This window comes from Trachinotus anak, unplaced genomic scaffold, assembly GCF_046630095.1.
Source record: "Trachinotus anak isolate AG129_WGS33_773 ecotype Australia unplaced genomic scaffold, CSIRO_AGI_Tana_v1 ptg000010l, whole genome shotgun sequence".
NCBI classification, from domain to species: Eukaryota; Metazoa; Chordata; class Actinopteri; order Carangiformes; family Carangidae; genus Trachinotus; species Trachinotus anak.
In genome coordinates, this window is record NW_027273861.1 from 17,024,280 (window position 1) to 17,051,297 (window position 27,018).

Genomic DNA, 27,018 nt, shown 5'->3' on the forward strand with positions numbered 1-27,018 from the left:
CTGAGCTGGTCCACTGTTTCAGCCAGATGGCTACAGTCAGTCAAGGCAGGACCAGATGAATGCGGCTGGGGTTTTATTGGTGTAACTGATGGGGGTAATGAGTGTTTTTTTGCTTGGTAAAAGGTCCCCGCTAACATTTTAGTTATTTATAAGGGACAGATTTCTATAAAAGTCAGTGAGCAAACAAGTTTTTATACGGCATCACTCTTCATGGATCCTAACAGTGTGCATAACAGCTGTTTGCACAAACTGAGTAGCTGATAAGTTTACACTGGAAATGGCTTTGTTTGTCATTTGGCTTGAGAATGTCATATGCTGCAGATGACAGCTTCAGGCCTGATTGTGTAGGACACCTAAACAAGTTTCTGTTTTTCCAAGATCATTTGTATTGAAATAGATGTGTTTTGTAGAGCACAATTGTTGAAAATGTCAGTAGGAGCTGCAACCCATGTCGTCTGTGCCGAATGAGACATACTTCTGGCACAAAACCAAGAATGGTCCAAAAACATTTTTTAAAGGAGGATAAAATCTAAAGTGCTCAAAGAAATTTCAAGATTTTTAATTGGAAAAAAAACTGTTTACTGACAAGTAGCTGACAAAGACTGTGTCTAACAGTATATACACACCAACAAGGTAAAAACTAGGATGGCACTAGATAGAATACATACCTCTGCTAAGGCAAAACAGTGGCAAAAATGTTGAAAAGTGCCCCTTCTCGCAATGTTGACGAAAGTGAAGAAAAAAATTCCTGGATCTGCCCCTTTCACTGAATATGTGAAAAAATATGTAAAAAAGTTAGATGCAAATTGTTCAGTACTTTTTGCATAATCCTGCTGACAAACCAACATACACACAAACCGACAGACAATGGTGAAGACATTACCTCTTACCATTTTGCCAGAATGCCGGGCTGACTGATCGCTCAAGACCCTTTTGATGCTGCTGGGCCTCTGCCATGTATGACGAGACAAGCTCGCTCATCCTCTCTAGTTGGTCTTGCATCTGGACAACATAGGACATTATGTTACCTTGGTGGAGGTCTTCTGGCAACTTTTGCTGAACAGAAACATTTGTAGAATGAAATGTACTACATTTCAAAAGCAATCCATCCAATATCTGAAGAGACATTTAAAACCACACCTTACTCTGGCACCACTGTCTGTAGAAAATTGAAAGGCAATCCATCAAGTGGTGGACCAGATGACCGACTTTGAGCCATGCTGCCAGTGTTGCTAAAGAATTCTGAATTAATGAGAACAGTGAGAGTGAACCAAAGCAGTAAAGTTGTGGGTCATAAAACCAAAACAATGAGCTGAGAGATATTAGCTGAGGGGAACAGCAGCCAGGGTATAATTCTCTGTGGGTTTGTCACTACAAGCAATCCTTTTCACACACAAGTAGTTATGAGATCCATTGTACATATTAAAATATTGTTAGGTATATTAGATTTTAACAGATTTGAAGACCCAATATTTCTTGGAAAGACGTGTGGGTTCTCTTGGAAGTTCTTTATTGGCTTAGCTAGTAACCAAAGAAGGTGAAAAACCTAATAACAGGTGTAACAAATACATAGTTCGTGAAGCACATCAGTAGCAGCAGCATGTAAGAAAACATCAGTCATAATCATCAGTCAGTTCTCATATTTCATCAGCAGCGTAAACAAGTACCAAGATGTTAGATTTTCATCTAACTGTGTGTGCATCTGGGTAAATTCAGCCATGTAACTCAGACCAAAAATGAATGATTGGACATAATGGGAGTTCCTTCAAAGAGAGGTCTTTCTGACTTTCTTGTCTTCTGATTCCTTTCCATCCTGCACATCACAGTGAATATTTTTATCAGCCTCTTCAAAAGATGAATTTGATGGGAAATAAATCAGCCCACGTCTTAATCCATAGCTGTGGTTAGCTGAGTGCCTTGTTATATTCCCTGCACATCAAAAGCTGATAAAGGAGCCCGGCAGCAGTAATCTTCGCCTGTGAAACAGCAGGGTCAGACATGTTTGCTCCCATCTGTGCAAAGTGAAAGAGCTGCTCAGGGAACGTGTTATTACTGACCAAGTTCAAGAAGACATAAGAATAATGGAGAGGTGCAGAGGGCTATTCTGTGCGGCTCAGACATCTGCTGCAGCCGCGAGCTGTTGATGATTTGAAAGAGCGGATTTCTAGCACGGTCTGAGTGGCCACAGGCCTTCTCAAGCAAAAATTGGCTCCGTGAAGTGAAATAATTTTCTAGTTTCATCTGAACTGCAGACATGGTGGAGGACCGAGTCAGAGCAAATTGATTTTCTGCCAAAAGACAAAAGTGCAATGCCTACTTTCATGCACAGCTGGCTGATATTTCACCTCAGAACGATGGTCTCTTTAGGCTTTACATTTTCATGAATGGATTCCACTAAATATCGAGAAATGCTACACATCTCCTGCAGTCAGTCAAGACAGTGAAACAGAAAAAGGATGGCTGCTACAAAAGGACAAGAATCCAAAGCACATGTCAAAATACACCATGAGCTACTTCGCTGAAGCTGGAAAAGCCCTCAAAGTCTCCTTACCTGAGAAACTGTGGGTAGATCTTAAACATGCTGTATGTGCACGACAGCCTAGAAATATCTCTGAACACGAAATGATCTACAGGAAGAGTAGGAGAAAATCCCTAAGTCATGTCTATTGTGTCTATAGTTTGCAGTTTTGCTGTAGTGAAAGCAACATACTTGTGTTTTTGGTGAAACTCTTGTCTGTCCTCAAACCCCTTGCCTGTAAACAAGAGATAACTTATTTATTCATTTGATTCACCTCTGTACATGTACAAACAGGCTGTTTGTTCCAGGAACATGAAAAGTGTTTATTACAGCCTGCAGTATGCTGTGTCCACTCTTGGCTCAGAAAACTCTTAGTAAAGTTCTAATGCGGTCAGTGACTCTGGGAGCACATGAAATTATTTCACCTGGAAAAGGTCACAAAATATAAACTATAATGGAGAACAAGTGGCCTGTGGGCCAAATATGAATGTGATTTATTGCACATTTAGACTTGAAGCTTTATCTTGTGGTAAAGGGAGCCACACACAGTTGTCCTTAACAAGAATTTACAACACAATTTGACTTAATGAGCCTTGTGTTTTATGATCTATTACAACATAAAGAGTATTATTTTGACCTATAGGAGGATGTAAAGGGAAAACCAGGATGAGTCTCTAATTTTTTACGGTTTCACACTGCAGTGGAAGGATTTGTGAGACAAAACATCTATAAATATGTTTCCTCTGGCCCACAACAAACTCTCCTCTCTGCTCCTCTCATGCATGGTCCCAGAGAATGAGTAGCTCTCTTAATGGCATAATAAATCAGTGTTGTCAAATATTATCTAGAATGCAAATTCAGCATTAATGGGGTGTGTCTTCTGTCTTTGTAAAGTGGCTCTTTCTCATCATTATGCTCACACAGTGAATAGCTCTTTAAGAAACAGAAATCGATGGAGAGCTTAAAAGAGTCACCAGGTTAATGTGGAGAATACATCACATAAAATATTTGTCATTCTGGTCAGGTGAGATCATTCAAAAGTCCCATTGTAATAATAACACAATCAACTTACCCAGTTTTAATGTAGTCACCATTTTGATGACAAAACATTGAGTTACATGCTTACTTCTGTGTCCATAAACATCTCATTATTATATCAGACATCAAACGGTATTAAGCAATGGACCAAAATTACATTAATCCAGTTGTTAAATTGAAATGATTTGTTATTCACTTCATGTAAAAGAGTCTCTGTTTTTTTTCTAGTTCCTCTTCAATCAGATTATTGTGTTTACAGCTCTGTAGCATCGCAGGATATTTCTGCTTGCATTTCGTCATGATGCAAATCAGCCAGTCGTTGTCAATCGATTTCACAGCCATTGATCTCGGGGGGGAGGGTCCACCTTGTAATCAAATTAACATAATCAATTATGGCCTGTTCATTCATTATCTTAGGTTGGCTTTCTTCCAATCGATATGACTTTGAGAAAATGTGAGACCATCAGTCACCTCTGCGGCTTTTTTAAAAAACTGGTTGATGAAATATTGAAATGATAGAGATATTCCACAGTCTCAGATCAGAGAGTGTCCTCTGGTGTGCAAACTTACCTCGACTTCTGTCAGAATTATTTCAGCATATTTCAGTGCAGTGCTGTGTTTCTTTGCCTGAATATGATAAAAATTATTTATCATTCTAGAAAAACCAAAGTGGAATATGCCTTTGTCTGATTTTAGAGTATTTTCGTGGAGCCACACCCTCTCAAGCAACAAATTCTACACCACTGCAGATCTGTCTGTTCTAGTAAAAGACCTTATAACTCAGATTTGCCCTCATGGTCCAGGTATTCAGGTCTATGTTGCTGACTCAATCCTCACAAGCCCAAGCCAGTGGCCTGACACCTTCACACCTCTGCCAACATTTACCCCACTTTGCATTATAAATGAAGATTTCAAATTTGAGTCCAAAGCTGCACCAACACCAGCAACCCTATCACCAGACCATGAAGTCAGTATAAGACAAAACAATAATCACATTTAATAATTGTTTGTTTGTTTTTTTTATGTCCCATGCCAGTGCCATGCCAGTCAGGGAACATGAACTTTAATCTCCTGTACAGAAGTCAGACACAATACAGACTTCACTACATAAAGTGCATGTGACGTCCTGCATTGGTACGTGGTGTTGGCACTGGATGTAAGTGTTGGCAGTTTTGCAGGGCAAATTCTCTGCCTCTGAAGAGCAGCTGTGAACAGCACAGAAGCAACAGGGAGGGTTGTGGAGGGGAAAAGAGCCATGCCTGTGTCAGCCCCTGCATCATCCGTTACAATCATGAAACATACAACTTGTCTAGTTTCTCTTACATAATTTAAAACTAGGCTATTATTAATGAACACAACATCCGATCACTGTAAGAGTAATCGTAACGCAAATTTTCCCTTTTTTTTTTTTTTTTTTTTAAACAACATTTATGTGTGTGTTTGGCTGCATTTACCTCAGTTTTACCTTAGTAATCTCACTTCCACTTGGAGCTGCTGGGCCAGCCGCTCCGTTTCTCTCTCAGTGATCTCATAGAAATCCCACCACTGAACTGCACCTATGAGTTCTCCATCATTCGTAGTGTGCGTCCTGGAGGGCTTCCCCAGGATCAGTTCAGATTGTGGCTGCACAGGTTATATTTTAAACTTAATGTTTGCAACATAACATTATTTCTGTACAGAAATAATGTGCGCACAAAATTTTCAGTACAACCTTTCTATTGGGAGCTGAACTCTCAACAGAGGTACTAGAAATTTTTGACGGAGGAATAAAATTTTCTGGCATAAGCCAACATATCCACTGTTGTCAGTATATTTGTTAGGAACAGCAGCTGCAGCCAGTCAGTGTCCACTGTGTTTCATTATTTGTCACCTGTGTTGTGTTTGTTGGGATGTGCACTCACATGTCCAAACTCTGCTTATTCTTTGACTCATGAGGCTTGGTTGTCTCCACATTGTACTGAGGCCTATTTTTCTTTTTTCTGGCAGTGACTGTTTCTCACTCAAAACACCCAGCGTTTTGATTTGCTTGGGCTTAAATTGTGTTGATGTGCGTCTGGTCTTAACACATATAAGTTTTATGGAGTACTAACTCATCAACAGAGACCAGAGGGGACATCGGGCCACATTAAATCTGCAGCATCATTCACTCGCTGATGGAAATGTGACAGGCCTGAGAGTGTGAGAGCAGGTTTGTGTCTGATGTTATTGAGTACACAGTTCATGTGACAGCGCAGATGTTTCACTTAATAAGGACCATACTGTTTTATTCAATGCAAAACATAAATCCAATTTTAAACTGTAAACAAATTTTAAAAATCAGTGGCGTAGAAAAAAGAGACAGAAGATAAATTTTGAGCTGCTGCTGTAGCCAGTGAAGTGCTTAGTCAAAACTATGATTTCATTGGCTGTGAGTCAGTTTCATTACTCTAAGTCGGCAAAGTCGAGTTAAAATATGTTCTGCTTGTATCAGTTCAAGACTAAAAAGCGGTGTCATTGTTTCAATCATTTAGGGACGCTTTTGTCTCGGCCCTTTTTTATTGTCAGAGCTGCAGCAGGCGTTGTTTGTCAAAACAACAGCAGCATGAAAGGTCTGAATCAGCAAAAGCCCCAATGGTCTGCTGTACACAGTTAAAAGTGAAATGTGTGGAAAGTCATTTGACCAAACAGGTGGAGACTGAGGCAGAAGACGCAGAAGCTATAAAGAGTGTGATTGCATTTATTGGTTTTACTTTACAAAGTTTTCATCACTTTCTTCCAAAATGTTCATTAACTTTAAAATGGAAATATCAAGGTAATACCTCAGGTAAATATCACCATACACTGTAACATATAGTTCAATCCAATCTTGGTCTACTGCAATGCCTTGTACTATTATTTAAAAAAAAGTCCTTAATGCTGGAAAACAGTGTTGTTCCCTTAAGAAAAGTGTACCACTGAAATGTCAGAAATCAAATATATTATTAGACCTGGCCTTTTCACATCGAAGCCTTGAATACCAAAGTAGAATTCTGCACAGCTTAAAAATTTAATAAACAACAAGTCATCTGGGGCAGAAGCATCGATCAATAACTGTCCTGTGTGCTGAGGATCTGCCTCATTAGACATGTGATGCAAGCACACAAATATCAAACTAAGCCATTCAGTGACCTCATAAGGCCACAACATGTGATTCACTTTATTTCAATACTCAAATCAAATCTTTCACTGACCTCTTGTGCTCAATGCAGAAGCATCTTCATTCTTTTACATGTACATTTTGAAGTGTTTATAAATGTATTGTCTTTGTCAACAATCAGAACTTCTGCTATTAATGTGATTTTATATTATTGTTACTTTTACTACATTGTCATTCATTGTCTGTTTATACAGCAGCCTCCACTTATGGGTGTTCACAGGAGGAGTTGTAGTTGTTGACAAATACATGAATGAACTCGTAGCTTTTAACTACACTACAGTGTTTTATAAACCCTTTATGAAATATTTATATACTGCTTATAAATGCTGAATCAGTTGTTTACCATTTGTTTACTTTTCTTACTTACATACACCTCGTATAAGCTCGTTTAAATAAACATAGAAACATTAAGTGAAACCTCCATAATCTATTTGTAGCATTTGTTATAACTGATGAACTCTTAATCACTTAAATGTTTAGTCTGTAAGATCTCAGAAAATTTACACGAATACAACTTGGCATCATCAAATTTCTAGTTTTGTCATAGCAACAGTTCAAAACACAAACAAAAGCATTTGGCAGTGATGTAAAACTGAGGGAAAAAAAACAGCAAATCCTGACACAAGAGAAGCAGAGAATGTTTGGTATTTCTGTCTGACTTCAAGGATTAATAGCTGTTTAATAAACTGAAGTGCTGTCAATTAATCCCTGGGTGAATATTTGAATATCACATAAGTGAACAAGAATTCCGACATCAATGAGTGAAAACATTTTTATCAACAGTATCTCCTGATTTATAATAGAATATATAGCTGATTGAACACTTTTGACCTTGGGTGACAAAATAATCTAAACCCATAGGTTCCTTTACTGTACTAGCTTTTTCCAGAGCATTCAACCACAACACGGTGCTACTACTAACCAAAAGAAAATGTTACATTCAGTCATTTGTGCGTCGCTTTTGTCTAAAGTGACGTACAAATACACTCCACAGACCTGTGTTGTAGAGCACAATATAAATAACAAAATTTCAGGCTGCTCTTGTTTTCCAATAACAGTGATTGTCAGGACACTATCCCTGCACTCTAAATTGCTGGTTTCAAGTTACTGTTTCTTGGCATGAATTTCTAAAATATAATTATATATTTCAGGAATGGAAAGTTGAGTGAAGAAGCCTATTTTTGAATCATACTTTAGTTTGTCTTCACACATTAGAGAGAAGCCTCAGGGCCTCTGGTGTTAATCCCTGAGCCAGTGGTGGGAAATTCAGTGCCTTGCTCAAAGGCACCTTGATGGAAGCGTAAGAGTTAACCTTGTTTGAAATGCAGTCACCACAGATACAGAGATATTCCATGTAAAGTTCATAAGTACACGTCATTTATAATTGATTATATTTGCTGCGCTCCGAGTGTTTCGTTGTAATTCCGATGTGACTCACACGACACTGACTTTATGTTATTTCATGACGTACTTGTATCAGACCTCTCGTGTTATGAAAAACAAAACTTAATACATTTTTCTTGAGCTAAATTGTCATTCGTTTCCAAGAATGATCTACAGTGTTAAACAGTCATCCATGTTTGCAAACTGTCCCTTTTCAAAGACACTTAAAGTTGTCATCTTGCTCTACAACGTATTAATCATAATGTTTGTGTTAGTGGTCTCAGTATCTGGTAATACGCAGCTTTGCTGGCTGTGAGTCACAACAGTTTGAGCGACCGAGGGTCAGACTCATCTTTGAGGACAGAGTAGGGGGTGGTCTACTCTGTGATGTTTTTACTCACAGGATGATGAATTTATAACGGAAAAGATAAGGACTTCTGGGAAACAAATGAAACATCAGATTGAGGCAGATCCAGACTGTGGGAGAAGAGAAGATGCTCTGTCTGTTCTCCCAACAACACGACACACCTCAAGAGAGTGAATAATTGATACGATACCTCACCTCGACAGGGTCAGGAGCAGGGGAAACATTCCCTCCAGCTCAACTTGCCGACAAATCCATCTCCTCCATGTTAACACTGACAAGTTGTTTCCTCAATGAGGAGCTACTTTACTCCACTCTCTGATCTGGTGGACTCGTGTTGAATCATGTCCTCTCTCGGGGAGGCAGCACAAACGTGGCATATTGATGAGTCTTTCGAAACATGCATAGATCCTACGTACCCAGCAGACGGAGTGTAATAATGAGAAACGAGGCAATTTTCTGCTTCATCTATCACCATGGATCTAAGCAGAGGACAGCGCATCATGCTGTGCTGCTACAGATTTTAGCCCCAAGTAAAAAAAACAAAAAAAAAACACCATGTATATGTGCCAGCCTTTGCTTGACATGTTGAGAGTTGCGAAGGCCTCCACATCATGTATGACACAGTGCACCCTCAATTAAGTGGTCCACAAGTACAGCATACAACACTAATAAATTAGAGCACGTACGTGGCAGTCACGCACACAAAAAATAAAAATGCATCTCTCTTGTCTTACATTAGATTTTCAGCTCTTCTTAAGTAGTTTACAAAGTCTTTTATGGCCCCATGTTGTGCAGTTTATTAACTGTTTGCCTTTTAAGTGGAAATGAGGTAATTGTAGGGTGATTTCTTATTCCTATGGTGTTGCTGCACTACATTTCTGAGAGATTGTACAGTCTGTCCAGAACAGCACGGTGCCTTCAAGTGGGGGTTTGTTCGCTGTGTCCATGGACTGAATCCATTTGAACAACCTACGTATGTGGAAATTTTCTCAAAGTGCATCAGATATTCATGACATACACCGATGATTTTAAAATCCATGAGTCCATTTAAATTTTGTTGTTTTTTTTTCGTGGTTGGTCACTCTTCTATGTTTCACTATATTGTACCATGCCAGTACACTTGTTGGATGGTCCAATTAGATTAGATCACAGCGATCTGAGTCTGAACCCCAGTAGCATCTATATAATATCCTTTCATTATCCCTTGTAAGTCTACACACAGATATGCTATACATATGTTCTCAATACATGCACATAAAACAACCCTGTATAGAGTAACATACCAGCCATATATTATTTATTCCTGAATTCTGTGCACTACTGTATAGTAACAAACTGTCTGTCAAGCTCTTACCTGTATGTAATAGATACAATTTTAAGTTTGCTTATGTTAGTTAAGCTTGTTATAAAATTAAAGAAGTCTGAGCTCGATATGAACAGAAGTTTCCACCAAATGGTGCGTAATCGTAATCACAGTTTTATTGGATGCAGATCTGTTGTCTGTCAGCGTCACTCATGACCTTTTGGATTCAGAGACACCACTCCATGCTGCTGACCTGCTCAATATCCACTGTAGTAAGGATGCTGACAATTCTCATATGGTTAAAGCAGATGCTCTACCAAGATTAACATATCAAAACTTATTGCTGGAGCTCATGTTGTCTGAGCTAGCTTCATCCTCATCTCATGGTCAAGGTCTGCTTTTTATTTATTTACAAATGGTACAAAAACAAATTCCTCATTATCAGTAGCCACGGATACATTTTCATTTCCATCAGAATCCCTTCAGTCAGAACCCCTTCAGCATTGTGTTACTTTGAGAGTAAGCACGTATAAACAAAACACTTCATCATTATGTCTGTATTTATTAATTGTAACAGTGACACAACAGCAAATCATGAAGTCAAATACCAAGGAGCTGAATGCTTCTTTGAAGTGAATGAACTGGACAGGATGTTATATAGTCCCGGGTTGCTAAAGCTCCTAGGTGTGTATTTAAGGGTTAAATGCACCTCTGCTAGCAATAGTACATGTTCAGTAAATCTTTCAGTGACCATCTCATATTTGATTATATGTTCTGCCCTGCAGGTGCTTTAATGGTTTTCCCCTTCTGGCCTTAACATCATTACACTTAATGGCAGTAATGTTTCAGCAGACATAATCCACTGAGTCATATTACGGAAAATCAAAATTATAGAAATTACTATTTTCAGATCACAGACCCTGGTTGCAGTTCAGCTCTGGGTATAAATGAGTTAAAATAACTAACGGCTTACAAAATCAACAACTGCTGCCGTTTCTTGTTTTCCCAGAGCAGAATCAAAAATGACACTATTCAAAATCAATACAGGACTAATTATGTTCTTTCCCTTTTAAGTGCACAGTGGTTAAGAGTAGAATCATGATTGAACCCTTAAGACATGTAATTATCGTTTTCTTTACCTGGCATAGTCAATAGGAGCTCAGCAAGGCTCTTTGATGTTTCAGACCTAAAAATAGATCCGCTCTGAGCAAAGTGTAATGATCTTCACTTTTTATTTTCCTTTAAAACTTGGACTCTCAAAAAAGAAATGAAGGGCTGAGTCACCCTTCACAAAGAGGATAATTTTTCCGTCAACCACTTAAAAGTAATCGGTGAAGATTATGGCCCGTTTCCTGTCCTACTGCTTTTTCAAAAATAAAATTAAAATTAAACTCAGTGTTCACAGTCTCTCGGTGTGAGAATTGGCAGGGCTGACATTCAGAGCTCAGAACCATGTGTAACGTGGCGAACATGCTATAAAAATGAACATCGACGTGGTCCATTACAACTGACCTATATGACATGACACTGTATATGAAATGTAATACTCAGAAGCTCAGTTTTTGTTTGGTTCATTTGGTTGTCTGATTCAATCTACTCCCCCTGTATTCTTTAACATTAAGAACCAATACATCATTTAAATTAAAATTAAAGAAGAATATGCTTATATATTAATTCATACACAACACAACACAACACAACATATAACCGTGCCTGTGCCGCGACTATGACTCTTGCTCTTCACTGTGGCTCTTCACTGGTCCTAGACACAGATGGAGCTTTAATTGACCACGGAACAGGTTTATTTATTGCCCTCTCATTTACCCACTGTAATTTAAATGGTCAATAAAAAGCAGAAGGTACATGTTATATTGTTACACGTTATATAAATCTTAAGTAACTGGTTAAAGTAGCAGAGAGAGTTAATGGGTTCAGGGATCATTCATTTTCTCATCAGGAAAAATGCTCTGCTTGAACGGATACAGATCCTCTTCATCAAAGCAGCAACTCCCACAATATTGATGTTTTATTGTTCAGGTTGAGCAAATGGTCCAAAAATTCAAAAATTACATTTTTTGAGAATCCAAAGCACCAGCAAGGTTAGTTCACCTTGTGAGGATTAATTTTGTGATTTGCATGTCAAAAAGCAATTAAACGTTTAGGTTAGGGAGCTTTTGATCATATCACATGACCTTCATCAGCAGATGGAGTTTGGCCAGTTGTTGTCAGTTGTCACAAATGTGACCTGATGAAATTGGATCGACAAGTTTTTTAAAGATATTTTGGTTACATATAATCATTGTTTCGATAGTATTTTAATTACTATATTTTAATGTGTAATTCCAACCTGCTTGACACTGAAATATAGTCAAATAAATGCTATTGAGACGAAACAAACCATCTTCTCAACCAAATTTAGTCCAATTTTTACCTAGATAACTAGACATCTTTTGACCTGTAACTGACCAACCAGGGCTAACTTGGCTGTGCAGCAAAATACATTTTATGGCAATTTTTTTTGCACGTTAAAATGACAACAGGACAGATATCAAAATATCAATTAAAGTTAAATTATTTGGTTTAGATAAATAGAAACAATATTAATGAAAATGCACCTAGCTTTAATAAATTACAAAGCGAGCCCGTAACAGACCTCTCTATTAGTTGAGATGCTGCGTATTCATGTTAAACTTTAGTTTAACATTTTGGGAAACATGCTCAATCGCTCAATTGGTACCACTCGTTCATATGAAGCTGCAGCCAGAAGCCAGTTAGCTTAGCATGAGGACTGGAAACAGGGAAACAGTCAGCCTGGTTAAGTTTACAGTTTAAAACCCAGTTATTACCACGGTATACAACAGTTTGTGTGTGTTTTTTTTTTTTTTTTTTTAACGGGGACTTATGTTACCACGTGTCATTCATTTAATTATCCTAATGTGATTGAGATATAGCCATCATAGGTTTGATGTGCAAACTCAAATTGAAAGGACAATGTGCACTGTCTCATAAAAAGCAGTAGATAACAATTCATCCAGAGCTGAACTTAGCCACTCTTTTATCTTCCGGTAATACAGTGCTCACAGACTGACAAACATGACTGTGCTGTTTGCAGTTGATGTCACTTCACAGGGTTTCTGGGAACTCATCACAATACTTCAAACTGCTGCCTCTTGCTGCCATTTTTGGGGCCTCAGTCACTGACGCAACATGTTGTCCTCTGACCTCCAAACTCTTATCTACAGATTTGTGCACATGAATGTCATCTTTGACTTTAGACGTGATGGAGTGCAGATGTGCAAGTGGGTGGTTTTTCTTTTTTAATATGATGCAACACATTGGGAGTCACAACAGCCACTTTATGTTTATTTTTGAAGACTTTTGCCTAACATTTTTTTTTTTAAACTGATGATAATAGCACAAGTTATTTAGCAGAGAATGTACATTTGTAGTCATATCTGTAAAATTAAAACAACAGATCCCACATAGCCACTAGATAACTACTCATGCTTCCACTCAGTTGTGTCATACGGGATTTTTATCCACTTTCAAGACTCATGTGATAGAGATGTGCTCTCCGAAAACGTCTTCCGATGACTCAAAGGAAGCAACAATCACTATAAACCTGAGATGAATGTTTTCTAGGAAAGTAACCGCACTCTCTCTCTGAAGAGGTCCCACTGCATGAATCAAGGCAGGCAGCTGAATTTCAGACACCTCAGTAGCACCACTGCTTTTAATGCAGAGCCTCTGTTTCCACTTAAATCCACCCCTTCCCTTGAATTTATACAATCTAAGTGGACATGCCAGGTTTCATAAAAGTCCTTTGAGACAGTGTGGTGGTCGCTAAATTTACACATCAGCAAAATTCAGACTTCTTTCAGAGAGATTTCAGAGGTAGTAGGGCTCAGACAAAACCTGAATGGCCGAGGCAGATGCTCCTCAGAGATGTAAAATCCATTACATGGTCGCAGGAAACAAGAAATTAAAATTCCAGTGAACCAAATAATTTAAAAGATGATAATGACCTCAGTCTCCTTATGGAAATGTTGTTGATGGTTTGGTCATGAGGGCGGTAACTAGCTCATTTGATCCATCAGCTCAAACCCCAGTGTGCAACCCACAACTACCCAGGCTAAATTGAATGTGACGTACCGACACTGAACTCACAATTAGACCCCCATGTTTGTCCAGCGGGATGGTTGAGAGGAAGTGAGAAATGCACAGACTTCTACTGCAAACTAATTTTATTGGATATGTCGGTTACATAAATGACATTGATCATGAAGCGTATACTTGAGCAGCGATGTGATGTGCGGGGGAAAAGCAGGAGGAGGGAGCGCCTGAGTACCGATAAAAACCATGTGAAACCTGACATAGGAGAAATTTAGCTTTTGTCATTGGCCCAAATGCTTTGACTTGAGTTCAAACACACAAAGTTTTTCATCAAACATTGTTCTGAGAAACACTCTTGTAACAGCCCTCTGTTGTTACTAGAAAAATCTTTCAACCGTCTCATTGTTGGGAAAGTCTGCTCCAAATAAGGCATGTCTGTACTAAACACTCCATTATTTGTTGGCAAACATCCTGATTAGTCTCAAACTTGAGGAATGAGGTTGCTCTCCTCCTCTTCACAAGGCAACACATACACTTGAAGCATAATGTCAAGTTCTAGTCAAACAAAACTGGCATCCCGTTTATGCTTTTGCTTCTGCAACAAAATGAAGACAGTTCTATTCACGCTTTTTATGTGAATGTTATCTGCTCTTCGTGTTGTTATAATGGTTATAAAGCCTTTGAAGTGACGTATTTGAAGCCCTTGAAGAGGCTTTGAAGAGCCTTTAAGAACTTTGAGCAGATGCTGACAGCCAATTAGAAAATATTGCTGACTTTGGACAGTAGGTGCCGGCAGTCTCTGAAAGTGGTTAGTTCAACTAATGAAAACACATCTACAAGTTTTACGAAGCAAAGTATGCCAGTTAGAAAAAAGAATATGCCAAACCGTTAATGCAGATTACAGTTGCAGATGCACTCAGGACAGTGATATAAAACTTTCCATTTGGAGACTGCGTCTAAACTAGGAAGCAGTCCGAAGAACACAGCTTTTATAGCCAGATTAAATGTTGCGTTTGGTCTTTTCCTGCAAAAAGTCATACTGTGTCAGTCTTGACTGAATAGGACTTTACCTCTTTACATCAAATTCTTCCAAATTAAAACAAAACACATACAAACATAAAAACAAGCAAAACCAGCTGAAGATAAATAATATTACAACTGATGTTCTAGTAAAATTGGCAGTTGTGTCAATTATTCAGAGATAGTATGATTTGTTGTTTTTGTTTTTTTTTTTAAAAGAATAGTTTGTTCCCTGGTGCTGATTGTGCGCTGAACTGAGGTACCATGTGTTGATGATTTAAATCTTCCGGTACCTCCGGTCTGCATCCTCACCCTCAGCTTCGAGGACGCCCTGAAGGCAATTCATTTCTTCTTTGGATGCTATTAAAAGAAAACAGGAAAAGAAAAAAAAATCGACCAGTGAAATCAATGCTCAGTACAGTCCACATCCAGGAAGCATCAGGCAGACGTGAGGCTGAAGTTAATAACATGCAACAATTTTCTTGAAATGGCACGTTTTCATGGAGTGTGGAAAAAGAAGCACAATCCAAACACTCATTCCTCCTCTTTTTGCTTGATGAGCTCAGGTGGGAAGCCAAAATGTCTGCCGTAAAGGCGAGTGAGGAGAAGATGAGCACACAGCCCACCACAGAGCAAACTGGTCAATAAGAAGACCACCGCAGAGCAAACATTCTGCAGACTACATCTTATAAAGAAGAGATCCAAATGATTAACCACCTGCCTCGATTGTGACTCGAAACTAACCCCAGGATGAGGAAACATGACCGGAAATTTAACCGCCTGCCCCAATCTGACCTGACATCCCATCCAATTAAATGCTTCACCCATCAGAGGTGCCTTTTCCCAGGACCACAGACAGTCATTAGAGATATTTGTCTCCATTTCATTTCCATTTGCTACAGATGGGCAGCAGAGGGATTCAGAGATGGCATCTGAATCCTGAGGAGAGGGGGTGCAGACCAACATGCAGGATATGTTTTCAAGAGGTGGCAGAGAGGGTTTTAAGAAATTCAAATTCTCTACTCATAGCAATAGAGTCAGTAGGTGGGAATTTGTGATAATTCATGCTAAACCAGCACTCAGAGTTCAGTTAATACAGTTTTAATCTCAACCAAATCTGGTCTTCATGTGTCAAATTGATTCTAAATGAGCCGTTGCATCGTTGCGGCATTAGTGTCATTAGTTCCTTTTTTTCCTCCTCTTCACACATCTGTGCATAATATAAAATACACAGGGACTCCCATCCATAGACCCTCCACACAGGACAGAAGAGCAAAGATTTGATCAAAGCCCTCTGTGTTCAGTAAAACCTCAGCTGCTATGCCAGAACACAGAGAAACACAAAGGTGTAATAAGACCTCAGATGCCAACACTAGCCGTTTGAGCAGAGAGAGATGTGATAAAAATGCAGATGTCTGGACGAGCCATGCCAGATCTGAGGGGGCACAGCACAGCACTGCACAGAGGTGAGAAAAACTAAAGCTGAGAAAGGAATATGAAAGTGGATTGTGGGAGCTCTGCAGTACTTCTGTTGAGCCATGTGATGGTCTCATAAGCAGAAATACTCTGAATTTTTTCCACAGCAAAAATACTGAGAAAAAACATGAAGCAGATAAATCAACTTCAAGTATTTTTAACTGAAGATATGTGTTTGTGTGAATCTATAAATATCTTTTGAACTTTAATAGCCTGTCAAAATTTTAACAAATGAGAAGGGGGAATTGGGAGATTACATATAAAGAGTCCAGACTCTCAGGGATTTGCTGAGCAAATGGAGGAATATTCCTGATGGACTGCACTGAGAGGGGGCATGCCCCAGACTGCAGCACAGATACAAAACCTCAAAGTGCATGATGGATCTGGTCGTGCAACAGAAAGAGAATCGGGTTTATGAGATGAGTGGGTACACCAAAGCTTCATGCTAAATGCACAACATGAAACCAATGCAAATCATAACTCAATCCTGGTCTGCAACCCTTCCCGGCCTGGCTCTCCCTAAATGTTCCCAAGATAATCACCATGTCTTCTCTTGGCCCGATTTGTCTTCATTTTAAATGGTGTGCTTTATTTGGGGCTATACAGGTCAAACACATAGTTTGTGGTCTGCACAAAAAAAAATGTTAAAATAAAAATAAATAACATGCAACTTGCTCAACTCCAAATGGCAACAGTCTTTTGGATGCTATACATTACATCAAAATATGCATGTATGTTAAAAGATTTAAAAATGCTGCCATGATATGCCATTAAGCACTAAGATTAGATATAACCTCGTAACTGTGAAGTACACAGAGCCTTAAACACCCTTACAACTTTGTGAAATGACCACAGCTTTTAAATGTACTGTCAACAACAAAGAAACTTCCATGTTAAATTACAGCCCATCAAGAAACAGAAATCCTGCAGGTGTCCCCATAAGGTCACAATGCTAAGTGACACTATGTGAAATGAAGAGACTGTATGTAATGATCATTATCCGTTATCCAAAAGTAAAGCCTCAATTATACTCCTGTGTGTATGGAGTGACTCCAAAAAAAAAAAAAAGCAAAATGTGCAGCAATGATTAACACATGAGCATCCTCACCTTCAATATTTAAAGCCTTTACAAATTCCTGCCTTTTGCCAGCAAAATGTGCCAGTAAACTAGATGGCAAAAGAAAACCAAAAAGCAGCAGGATTTTCTGAATTTTGTTAGCCGTGATATTAAGTGAAGATGATCATACTCAATAAAATTTTTTTTTTTTTTTAATAACTAAAACTAAATCAGCAGGTAAAGGTAGTCTTTTTCTCAGCAGCAGTAAGAGATGAAAAGAGACCCAGTGTCTGTTTGCATCTGTCAATCACTGACTACCCAACATCTGTTTTTTAGTTTCTTCTCAGAAAAATCGTGACCAAGTGATACTTTTTCAGTCCAAAACTGTCAGCCTTTCTTCTGTATCAAACCTGAATAACAAGTCGCCTGCAGCTGTCACTGAGTCACACAATTAAACCCCACACAGCCTGACAAACGCTTAATGATCAGTACAGCAGAGATCTCACAAGCTTTTGCTTTAAAAACAGCCATAAACAAGACGTTACGGAGTGACCTGTCTCACCTTAAAGAATGTATTTTTTTTCCTCACCAGGTTATGGGAAAAACACATCAGCACACAGATACAATCCAAGGCTCTGTTAACTGCTACAGAAAACAGGACCTAAGACACCTCTGAGTCATCAGGGTTGTTCTGTAGGTTATTGTGTATAGTTAACAACATGGAAAATAGGTGTTCCCCCAGACAATCTGTGAACGGATTGTTAGTGTGGAGTACAGTTGCCTAACCCTCTCATGCCAGTTGTTGCTTTCTTTGAAGACAGGAGAGGACAATTTGTTTGTCATAACCTTTTGAAAAAGCTGAACAAAATTCCAGTCTCCCACAGACTTTCATTGATAAACTATATTGGTTTCAAGAACTTTCAAATACTCCTTTGATGGATGCCTGATACTTACAGCAGCAGCTAGCGCTTGCTCCAGATCTTCAATGATGTCGGCCTCATCCTCCAGTCCCACAGAGAGTCGGATCAGTGTGTCACTGATCCCCAGCACACTCCTCTCTTTTTCTGGCACTGATGCATGGGTCATAATTGCCCTAAATTATGATAGAGGACAGAGACACCTATATATGAGCCCAATACAGAAAAACATCCTGGTGCTTTAATAGAGATTAGAGCAGAGACTTCTTAATGTAAATAAAGTGACTCAATTAAAGTCAATTTGTGAGCGTCTGATAGGGATTTTTTTTTCTTGATCTTTGCTGCCCCCCTGTGGTGCTATGAGTTACTATGACAATACAGCTTGGAGTAGAGAAAATAAACATGTCTGATGTTCAGTACTGTTAAATACCCCAAACAAACACTGTACTGAAAGGATTTATTTACTTACGGATGTTCTGCTAAACTTTCATAGCCACCAAGACTCTCAGCTATGGCAAACATCTGAAATAAGAAAAGAGAGGACATGAAGAAAAGCATAGAGCAGGACATCAATAATGTGTACAACATGAAAAATAGCAGAGGCCACAAATAGAAGACAAGTAACCAACTACAAAAACTGTACCTGTGACTTGCTGTCACTTTGTGGATTGGATCCATATCAAAACACACCAGCAGCCATGATACGAGTGTTTGTCATTTATAGTAAAATACTGGCCTTATCAATACTGAGGCATGTATACATTAAATAAATCTATTCAAAATCGACAAGAAACTAGTGTTAACTGAGGCAACAGTTTCCATGGTGAACAAATTTAATGATTTTGGGAATCACTTTCACCGACTTCAGTCACTATATCCTCAGTACTTTTTCATGAGTAAAATATTTGAATTATTGTTTCATGTCTGCCTTTTTTAACGGAAAGATTAAAATGTCCAAACTCCACCAAGAAACGTGTGCAGGTGCGACTTTGCTTTGCTAAAGCAGCCTTTGAAGATGCAGTATTGAAGTGTTTTAAATACAAATCCAAACAGTCTAATAAAAAAATGTAGTGTCAAATTACTTTGAGGCTACTGAGGAAGGTGGTGGCGTGCTCCAGCTTGCCCTTTATGTAGAAGGTGATCATCCCTGGGCACCCAGTGCATTGCCTCTTCATCACTTCATGCTGGGGGTGAGAGGGCAGGCCTGTGGCAAGGAAGGAAAACATGAAAAACCGGTTGAGTGTAGGGGATAGATCCTGTAATTACAGCCAGTGTTGGCAGAACTACTTTGAAAGCATATTTGCCAATTACTTCACACTTTAAAAAGTTGAAGCACAGCATAGCTGCCCTAGAGAGAAACCTAGTTTAGTTAACTAAAGCTAACTGGAAAAAGTAGTTTAAACTACTTTGTAAAAAAAATCATCAAACTGACAATCAACATGTGATATGAAATTTTAACAAAATGTGATTCAGTTGTGATGTCAGTTTATGGCAAAAAGTGCCTACTTGTTCACAGGTCATACATAAACCAAATAAATAAAATCCCCTAATGTTCACAGGAAAGTGCTGGAATGTCAGCTCTGGTTTTGTATATAAGAACTGCTTAAGTGGCCATGGAGATTCTTGGTTCTGCATGTTTATCCGTGATGATGTTGCTGCATAAGTACTGAGTGTGTATGTGGTGGTTGCTGCCTGACAAATGCATGGCCCGGGCTGCCTTTACAGCAGTCAGGATGAAAGAAAAATGGGGTGGGGCTGGTCAAAAGGGGGTTCGGTTACAGGACAGAAACAATGGCAAAATAAAAATCTTTTATGATCCAAAACACTTTGTAGTTTCAGTAGTTAACTGAAACTAGAAATGGCAAAAATGAATTTAAGTATTTGAAACACTATACACATATGAATGTAGTTACACAACCAGTTCATTGCTCTCCAACAGTGATTACAACATTAAGCATGGACAAGTGGAGGTATGTCCTATAGACAGTTAATTCATATGACTTACGGTTCATTTTCAATGAATATGTATGAACTAGGGTGCATCTTTGAAAGTGTGCACAAGGGAACATTTACTCCAAACATGCCAGGAGTGGTTTATTCTAACTGTGCAGTGTGTACTGCGTTGGTTCAGTGCTATTCAAATAGCTGCAGGCGCTGGAGATAATGACAATCCAAAATACAAGGCTTAACAGGTATAATTTATAAGAGCCTGCACTTGTGAATGATTAACAAATCCAGCATAGCAAAATGAAAGATGGGATCAGTTACAGTCGGTTCATATGTTTTTTGTGGGTATGACCATAAGAGAGTGAATTAGGGGGGAGAGTGCTGGTGAATATACTATGTTTAGTTAGAGTGTTTTTTTAAGGTAAAGAGGGACACGTTTGCATCAAATAATAAGGCACCGAATTATCCTGTGACATGAGACCTTGTAATAAATCAGTGAGAGAGGTCTCTCTTAGGCAACGTGAACTCGCAGTTTGGCACCTGAGAAATAATAGACGAGTCTCAACACTGAGGTGGTGTAATTTGAGTGGTGAATGACAAGGGTTTTAAACCAACTGTATTAACCTGGGAAGATGACACGCTCCACCCTGGGATCAGCTTCGAGAAACTTGGCAGCAGCCATTGCATTCGTGAAGTGCCGCTCCATTCGCAGGTGTAGGGTCTTCAGTCCACGGTTACACAGGAAGCAGTCAAAGGGAGATGGTACACCACCCAGTGCTGAATCATGGCAACAGCACGCGTAAGAAAAATAAAAAAGAGGTTACAAACAAAGCCTCCCGAAACCAGATCAGATCAGGCAAACAACAAAAGCATAAACAAACACTTCTTACTGAAAAGGTTTTAAATTGGTTCAGAACTTTGGCCTCGGGAGCATGTTTTGCTTTTTTAATCAGTGAATGTGGGTCAGGTTGGAATAATCACTCCACCAAAAAACTGAGAGTGGCAGAGCAGGACATTAAATAAGACTCAACAACTGTTCACTGTTGAGATCTGCTGTGTGTCCATAAATTACACATTTCTGATAAAACTGGAGCAAACATATGCCTTCTTGCTTGATAAACGACTTTGACCATTAAGCAATTATCAAGACATTTAGTGATTAGTTTCATGGACTTAATCTGATGAATGGCATCTTGCAAAAATGTGTTGTGTAGCTAACAAACAAATTTTTAGTGCAAAGACCGCAAGAGTGGTTGAATTTGTTTCTGCTTTGTTTCTACTTACCATTTTGCAGAAACTTCAGACGCTCATACAGATCATCCCGGTTCATTGAAACCAGACCCATTACCACATCACTGTGACCTGCAAAATAATGTCAGGAATAAAAGAAGGGGGACATTTTAGGAAGTGCAAAGTGCTATGGTGCTATATTTGGAGAACAGCAAAAATGCATTATAATTTGATTGGGTATTGGTAATTACTATTTATCCTTTAAAAAGACTGATGAGTAGTGAAGAATAGTGAATAATGATAGTGAATAGAAAGTATAGTGAGGGTGATTAAGCCATTTTGTTTCATGTCTTTATTAAATTATTTATTTATCAAATTAAAGTAAATTTGCTGACTTTTTGGTTTAGATCGTATGAAATTTTAATGAAAATATCACGTCAGTAAAATGGGAGAATGTACATAACTTACCGTTCATGTATTTGGTGGCTGAGTACATGCAAATATCAGCTCCCAAAGCCAAGGGGCGCTACAAGTGTACAAGTCAAACATCAGTTAATCATTCAGCCATTTGTTTCCACATGAACTGGAATTAGATTGCAGGAAATGATTCAATAGCTTCTTCAAAATCAAAAGAGCATGAAGTGCACATCTGTCACCTGGAAATAGGCAGACATGAAGGTGTTGTCCACGACCACTACTATGTCCTTGTTGTGCTCATGGATCAAATGAGCACAGGCCTTGATGTCAACAACTTTCATCGTGGGGTTGGTGGGCGTCTCAATCCACACCAGCTACAAGCAATCAAAGAGAGGGCGTCATTCCTCTGTAGCATCATGTTCAGGAGCGTAACTACAGTGGAAGAAACTAAGAGACAGCACTTCTGCTGCAAATAACAGTCATCGCACAAAGCGCTGATTCACAATGACAAACTAAAAGTTTGCACATACTGAAAAGACACACCCAGTTACGCAACATGTTAGTAAAACTGGAATCGGAGAAGCAGCAGCAACGACTTGTTGTTTTAGTTTAATACCTTGTGTGCTTAATTAAATAAAATCTATTGGAAGAGAGCCCAAACTAAAAAAGTAACAGCTATAGACTGACACAAATTATTTGACTTACTTTAGTGTTGGCCTTCAGTGCAGCCTTAAGCAACTCTGGTTTTGTGCAGTCAGCAAAAGACACCTCCAGACCAACTTCAGACGCAATTCTTTGGAAGTAGCGATTTGTGCCTTGCAATTGAGAAAGTGCAACTCAGTCAACACTTCCAAAAATAACCCCACTTACGGCTCACAACCAACTCATAGCATGGTTTTGCTTTCAACTATTTTGCACAAGGGAGCAGTAAAATAAAAATGGTTTAAGGAAACATCTCATAGCTGCATGGTTTTGTTCTACACAAGTGCCCAAGCCGCTGGCGTCTCACCTCCGTACACATCATCCATGCAGACGATCCCATCACCTGCTTTGAGCATGTGAGTGATGGTCACTGTGGCCGCCAGCCCCGATGCAAGAGCAAGGCCTACACGGAAAAAAATACAAAGAGTTTAAAAAAAAAAAAAAAAAAAAAAAACAACAACAACAACAAAAAGGGACAAAAGCCAACAAGTACAAAAATCCATTCATGTGATCTTGTTTCTTTACACTGAAATGCTTAGCTGCAGTTTGAATAGTTTTCTTCAATTTTTGAAGCATCACACATGAATCAGTTTTTATGCTCAGATATATATAGATAAATATTTCCTGTCTGTGGATTATACAATGATTAACAGACACTCTCACTTACAGTACTTTGCTCCATCCAAAGCTGCCACAGCCTTCTCAAGACAGTTTCTTGTAGGATTTCCACTGCGACTGTATTCAAACCCCTACATAAAAAAAAAACATTAATAGAACATTTCAGTCACCAAATCCAACACTTATAATAATATATTGTATTCAAATAACAAGAGGAAGCAATATTTTCATAGACAGGTTGCCCTTACACAAGTGTGTGTTAACACATTTTAGGTTTAGAAAAACTTAAATGCATTGATGCATCACAATTTCTTTATCACTGTAAAAACCATAGTTGCGTAGCAGGCAGCAGGGCATAACAACACGCCACCCTCACCTGTACTGGCTTGCCACCAGCACACACCTCAAAAATATGTGTGCACAAAGGACTGAACACTGCAAGAGTCATCAGTAACAAATCTGTGAGTGAGACATAAGAGACTACATGGTCGGTTAAAAATGACAGTGTAAGCTGAGGAAGGTTCACCTCGCCCTGCAATTTCCCTGCTCAGTGCTGAATAAAGTGACTTGTTACATGAGTGCACTGGTGAGAGAAAAGTGAAAAAAAGTTGTTCTGGTTTAATGAACATGACGTTTTTGCTGTTAACATGAGAAACCAATAGAGGACGATTCATAGCTTAAACAAAATGATTATGATATGAAAAAGGAAGACTTCCAATGGATGTTCATCAGTGAGCTTATTAAATCTTCGTAGTTAAAGTGGGCTCCTCTGCTCCACACTATCCCAGACACATAATCATTAACACAACACGTTTGGATTAATGACTACGGTAATAAATGGAGCTTAAATGGCCTTGACTAGGGTTATCATAGCTTGTCTCCCTGTGAACAAGGCCACCTGTAAACGTGCAGTTGTAAAGCAGGTTGCAGATAAGCTTTATGTTATTGTTCTAGTTTGACAAGTTAACTCATTTCAGTATTGAACATCTGGACAAACGGCTTCGTCTTCTGAAAGGTAAAATAAGTACTCCAAACTTTCTACTGCATGTGAGTCACTGAGAGCTCGGTCAGAATATTGTGCCACTAGTGGGGCTGAGCATACCAGGATCTGCAAAACAAGGTTAAGAGGTCATGAGATGAGTGTGAGCTGTGGGATGGGATATTTGTGACCGGTGCAATTACAATGACGCTACCAGACTTGTAATCTGTAACAAAGAGTATAATCATTGATAGAGACAAATGGCAGTTGGACAAGTTATCATTGCCTGCAGCAAAAATACCCACTGTATCTACAGAGAGGATATGATAGTGAGGAAAGAAAAAATGGATATTCATCCAACACAGACTGGATTCCCAGACAGGGCCTCTGGGTCATTTCGAGACCAAGAGAGAAAACAATAAATTTCCTGTGTCACTCTTGAAATAGATTCACTTGTGACAGAAGTAGTCAAGGATTACTCATGGTGGTGTTGATTTAACAGGTATTAGAGGTTTCTGACACATGTACTCAGTGACTAACACAGGATAGATAAAAAAGGACACTCTGTTTATTATAAATCTATAAATGCATGTATACACTCCATTATTTCACATACTTCTGTGTATATTTGTAGATTGTCTGTATCTCTGTACTCATCTATGCAATTCAAATAGAGGACCTTGCTCTACTGATAGTACATTATATACTTAGCCTGCTCTACCGGTGTATAATATCACCAGGGACTATAGATGTATATAGTATCAGTATCGTCCTTGTATTTAGTTTAGGTTCTTCTTTTGTTATTTTTTTTATTGTGTTGTTTCAATGTATTAAGTTTAGGTTCATTAGTTAAGAAGGTTTTCAAGTTAGTTTTTTTTTTTCCTTGCAGGTGACACAAGCTGACCTTTCTTGTTCCTTTTTTGTGTGCCCTTGTGCTATTTAATTTGTTAATGTGTGGTTTGGTTGCTTTAATGTTTGACTTGGCTACTTAAATGTGACAATTTCCCTACTGGCATTAAAAAAGTGCTCATTAAGTATGTCTGGCTGTGTATTTACAGTGGCAGAATGTAACCAAGTATATTTAATCAAGTACTGCACTTAATTCAGTTTTGAAGTACCTGCACTTTACTTGAGTATTTCAATTTACTGCAACTTTATACAGAGGGAAATGTATTTTTTTTTTAATCTTACTACATTCGTCTAATAGCTGCAATTAGTAACTTTTCAAATTCAAATTTTACATTTAAAAGCATGTTGAGGTTATAAAATACAACACAAAGCCCCTTACAAGAAAGCAGTGTCTCCATGTTTCAGAAGTCTTGAATCTAGCGTTTCCACCAGAGACAACTTCTCACGTGGTTTCGTTTCAACAGCTTGAAGCTCAAACAGGTTATTTTAACATTTCACTGTTTTGGAAAAGAAACGAGCATACAGATTTGTGTGGCGGGGTCCTTGTTGATTCTCTGTTTCCCATTAATCATCTCACAACCGCTCGGCCATGAGAGTACTACTGCGTTAATAGTAATAATGTACTGATGTAATATATGATAATTATTCAGTCACATGTACCGAATACTTTTATTTTAATTACTTACATGAAGTATTAACAATTGCTGACGTGTACTTATACTAAAGTGCATGACTTTAACTTGTAAAATTGTATTTTTTCATTATTTTTTTTGCATTATTTCCACCATTGTATGTCCACACTGTCTATCAAATGATCTATCCTCTGCTGGCTGACTCAGACAGTACTGACTGATCTAGTCGAAAGATGTGATTGAAGACGTGTCGATGGGGCTTTATCTTAGCTTTACTGACAACATTAACACAAATCCGGAAAGCCCCCTCCCCTCCCCCTAGATCTTAAATAACCAAGTCATATCAGGTTACTTACAGCGTGGTTTCCTGGTCCGTGCTGCTTGAATGTGGTAGAAAGGGAAATCGGCGGCACCACAGCCATTGATTTCCATTGCTCCGGCTCCTGACCGACGTGAATAGCCTCTGTGGCGAACGATTTAAAGGCCGTGTGGAAACCGGCGAACACGTCGCTCGCATCGTCCTGTCCTCGCTTCGGATCCATGGCAGAGGTGAACCGCAATGAACCCGGGATGAGTATGCATTACCGCTATATGGTACCGGGTGAAACCATTTAACAGAGCTGCGGCCTGCGCTTGTCCCTCTCAACCAATCAGCGCTCATCAACAAAAAGCGGCGGGCGCTGATTGGCGGTTCAGCGGGGGCGTAGAGCCCATGTGACGCAGCGCGTTTGCGTTCTTTGCGTGTGCGCTGTTTGTGAGTGTGCTGCGTGTCCCGCACTGATGCAACATTTCCTGCTGTTTGAGGGGAAGGAGGGCCGCCTTTTTTTTTTTTTTTTTTTTTTTTTTTTTAACTCTTTTGTCTCAAGATTTAGTTTGCTACAAGCAAATATTCACATTTAACAAGCCGGTACATGACTGTTGAGTTTTTTTGTTTGTTTGTTTTCATTTTTGCTTAAAATGACTTAATTGTTAAAAATGCTGTTAATTGATTTTGATTTTAAGGGGGGTTATTTCAACCATGTACAAAATACAGTACTGAAGTTTTTCCCTACCACCGCCATAATTGTTAAATTTTACATTGAATTAAGGTGTATTTTCTGTCCCCGGTGGCACAGAGAGGTTTAAGCTGTTGTTTCCATCATTGAGCCATAGGGGGAGGAAGTGCTCCGTAACGACTCAGTGATAACACTGGAGCTCTGCTCTGCTGCAACCTGCCT

The 27,018-nt window shown here is 38.9% G+C and overlaps 2 protein-coding genes across 2 annotated transcripts in view; one reads left to right on the forward strand and one right to left on the reverse strand.

The window, feature by feature from the left end:
• Positions 1-27,018, forward strand: part of LOC139627238 (ankyrin repeat domain-containing protein 13C) — an 81,231-nt gene that overhangs the window by 24,149 nt on the left and 30,064 nt on the right. The window lies entirely within an intron of this gene.
• LOC139627241 (cystathionine gamma-lyase-like) lies at positions 15,108-26,423 on the reverse strand. The gene is made up of 12 exons (XM_071488002.1): positions 26,158-26,423; positions 23,331-23,412; positions 22,971-23,066; positions 22,667-22,776; positions 22,201-22,335; positions 22,013-22,070; positions 21,599-21,676; positions 20,939-21,091; positions 19,450-19,571; positions 18,837-18,889; positions 18,405-18,543; positions 15,108-15,277 (listed from the first exon to the last, which is right to left on the reverse strand). Exons 1-12 carry the CDS (start codon positions 26,341-26,343, stop codon positions 15,260-15,262), a joined length of 1,230 nt encoding a protein of 409 aa, XP_071344103.1. The 5' UTR covers positions 26,344-26,423; the 3' UTR covers positions 15,108-15,259.

Coding starts and splice junctions, on each gene's coding strand:
- LOC139627241 (XM_071488002.1), bottom strand. CDS start 26,343: ATGGATCCGAAGCGAGGACAGGACGATGCGAGCGACGTGTTCGCCGGT. Junction 22,777..22,970: donor CATGGATGATGTGTACGGAG/GTGAGACGCCAG, acceptor CTCAATTGCAAG/GCACAAATCGCTACTTCCAA. Junction 21,092..21,598: donor TCTGAAGTTTCTGCAAAATG/GTAAGTAGAAAC, acceptor GCCATGATTCAG/CACTGGGTGGTGTACCATCT.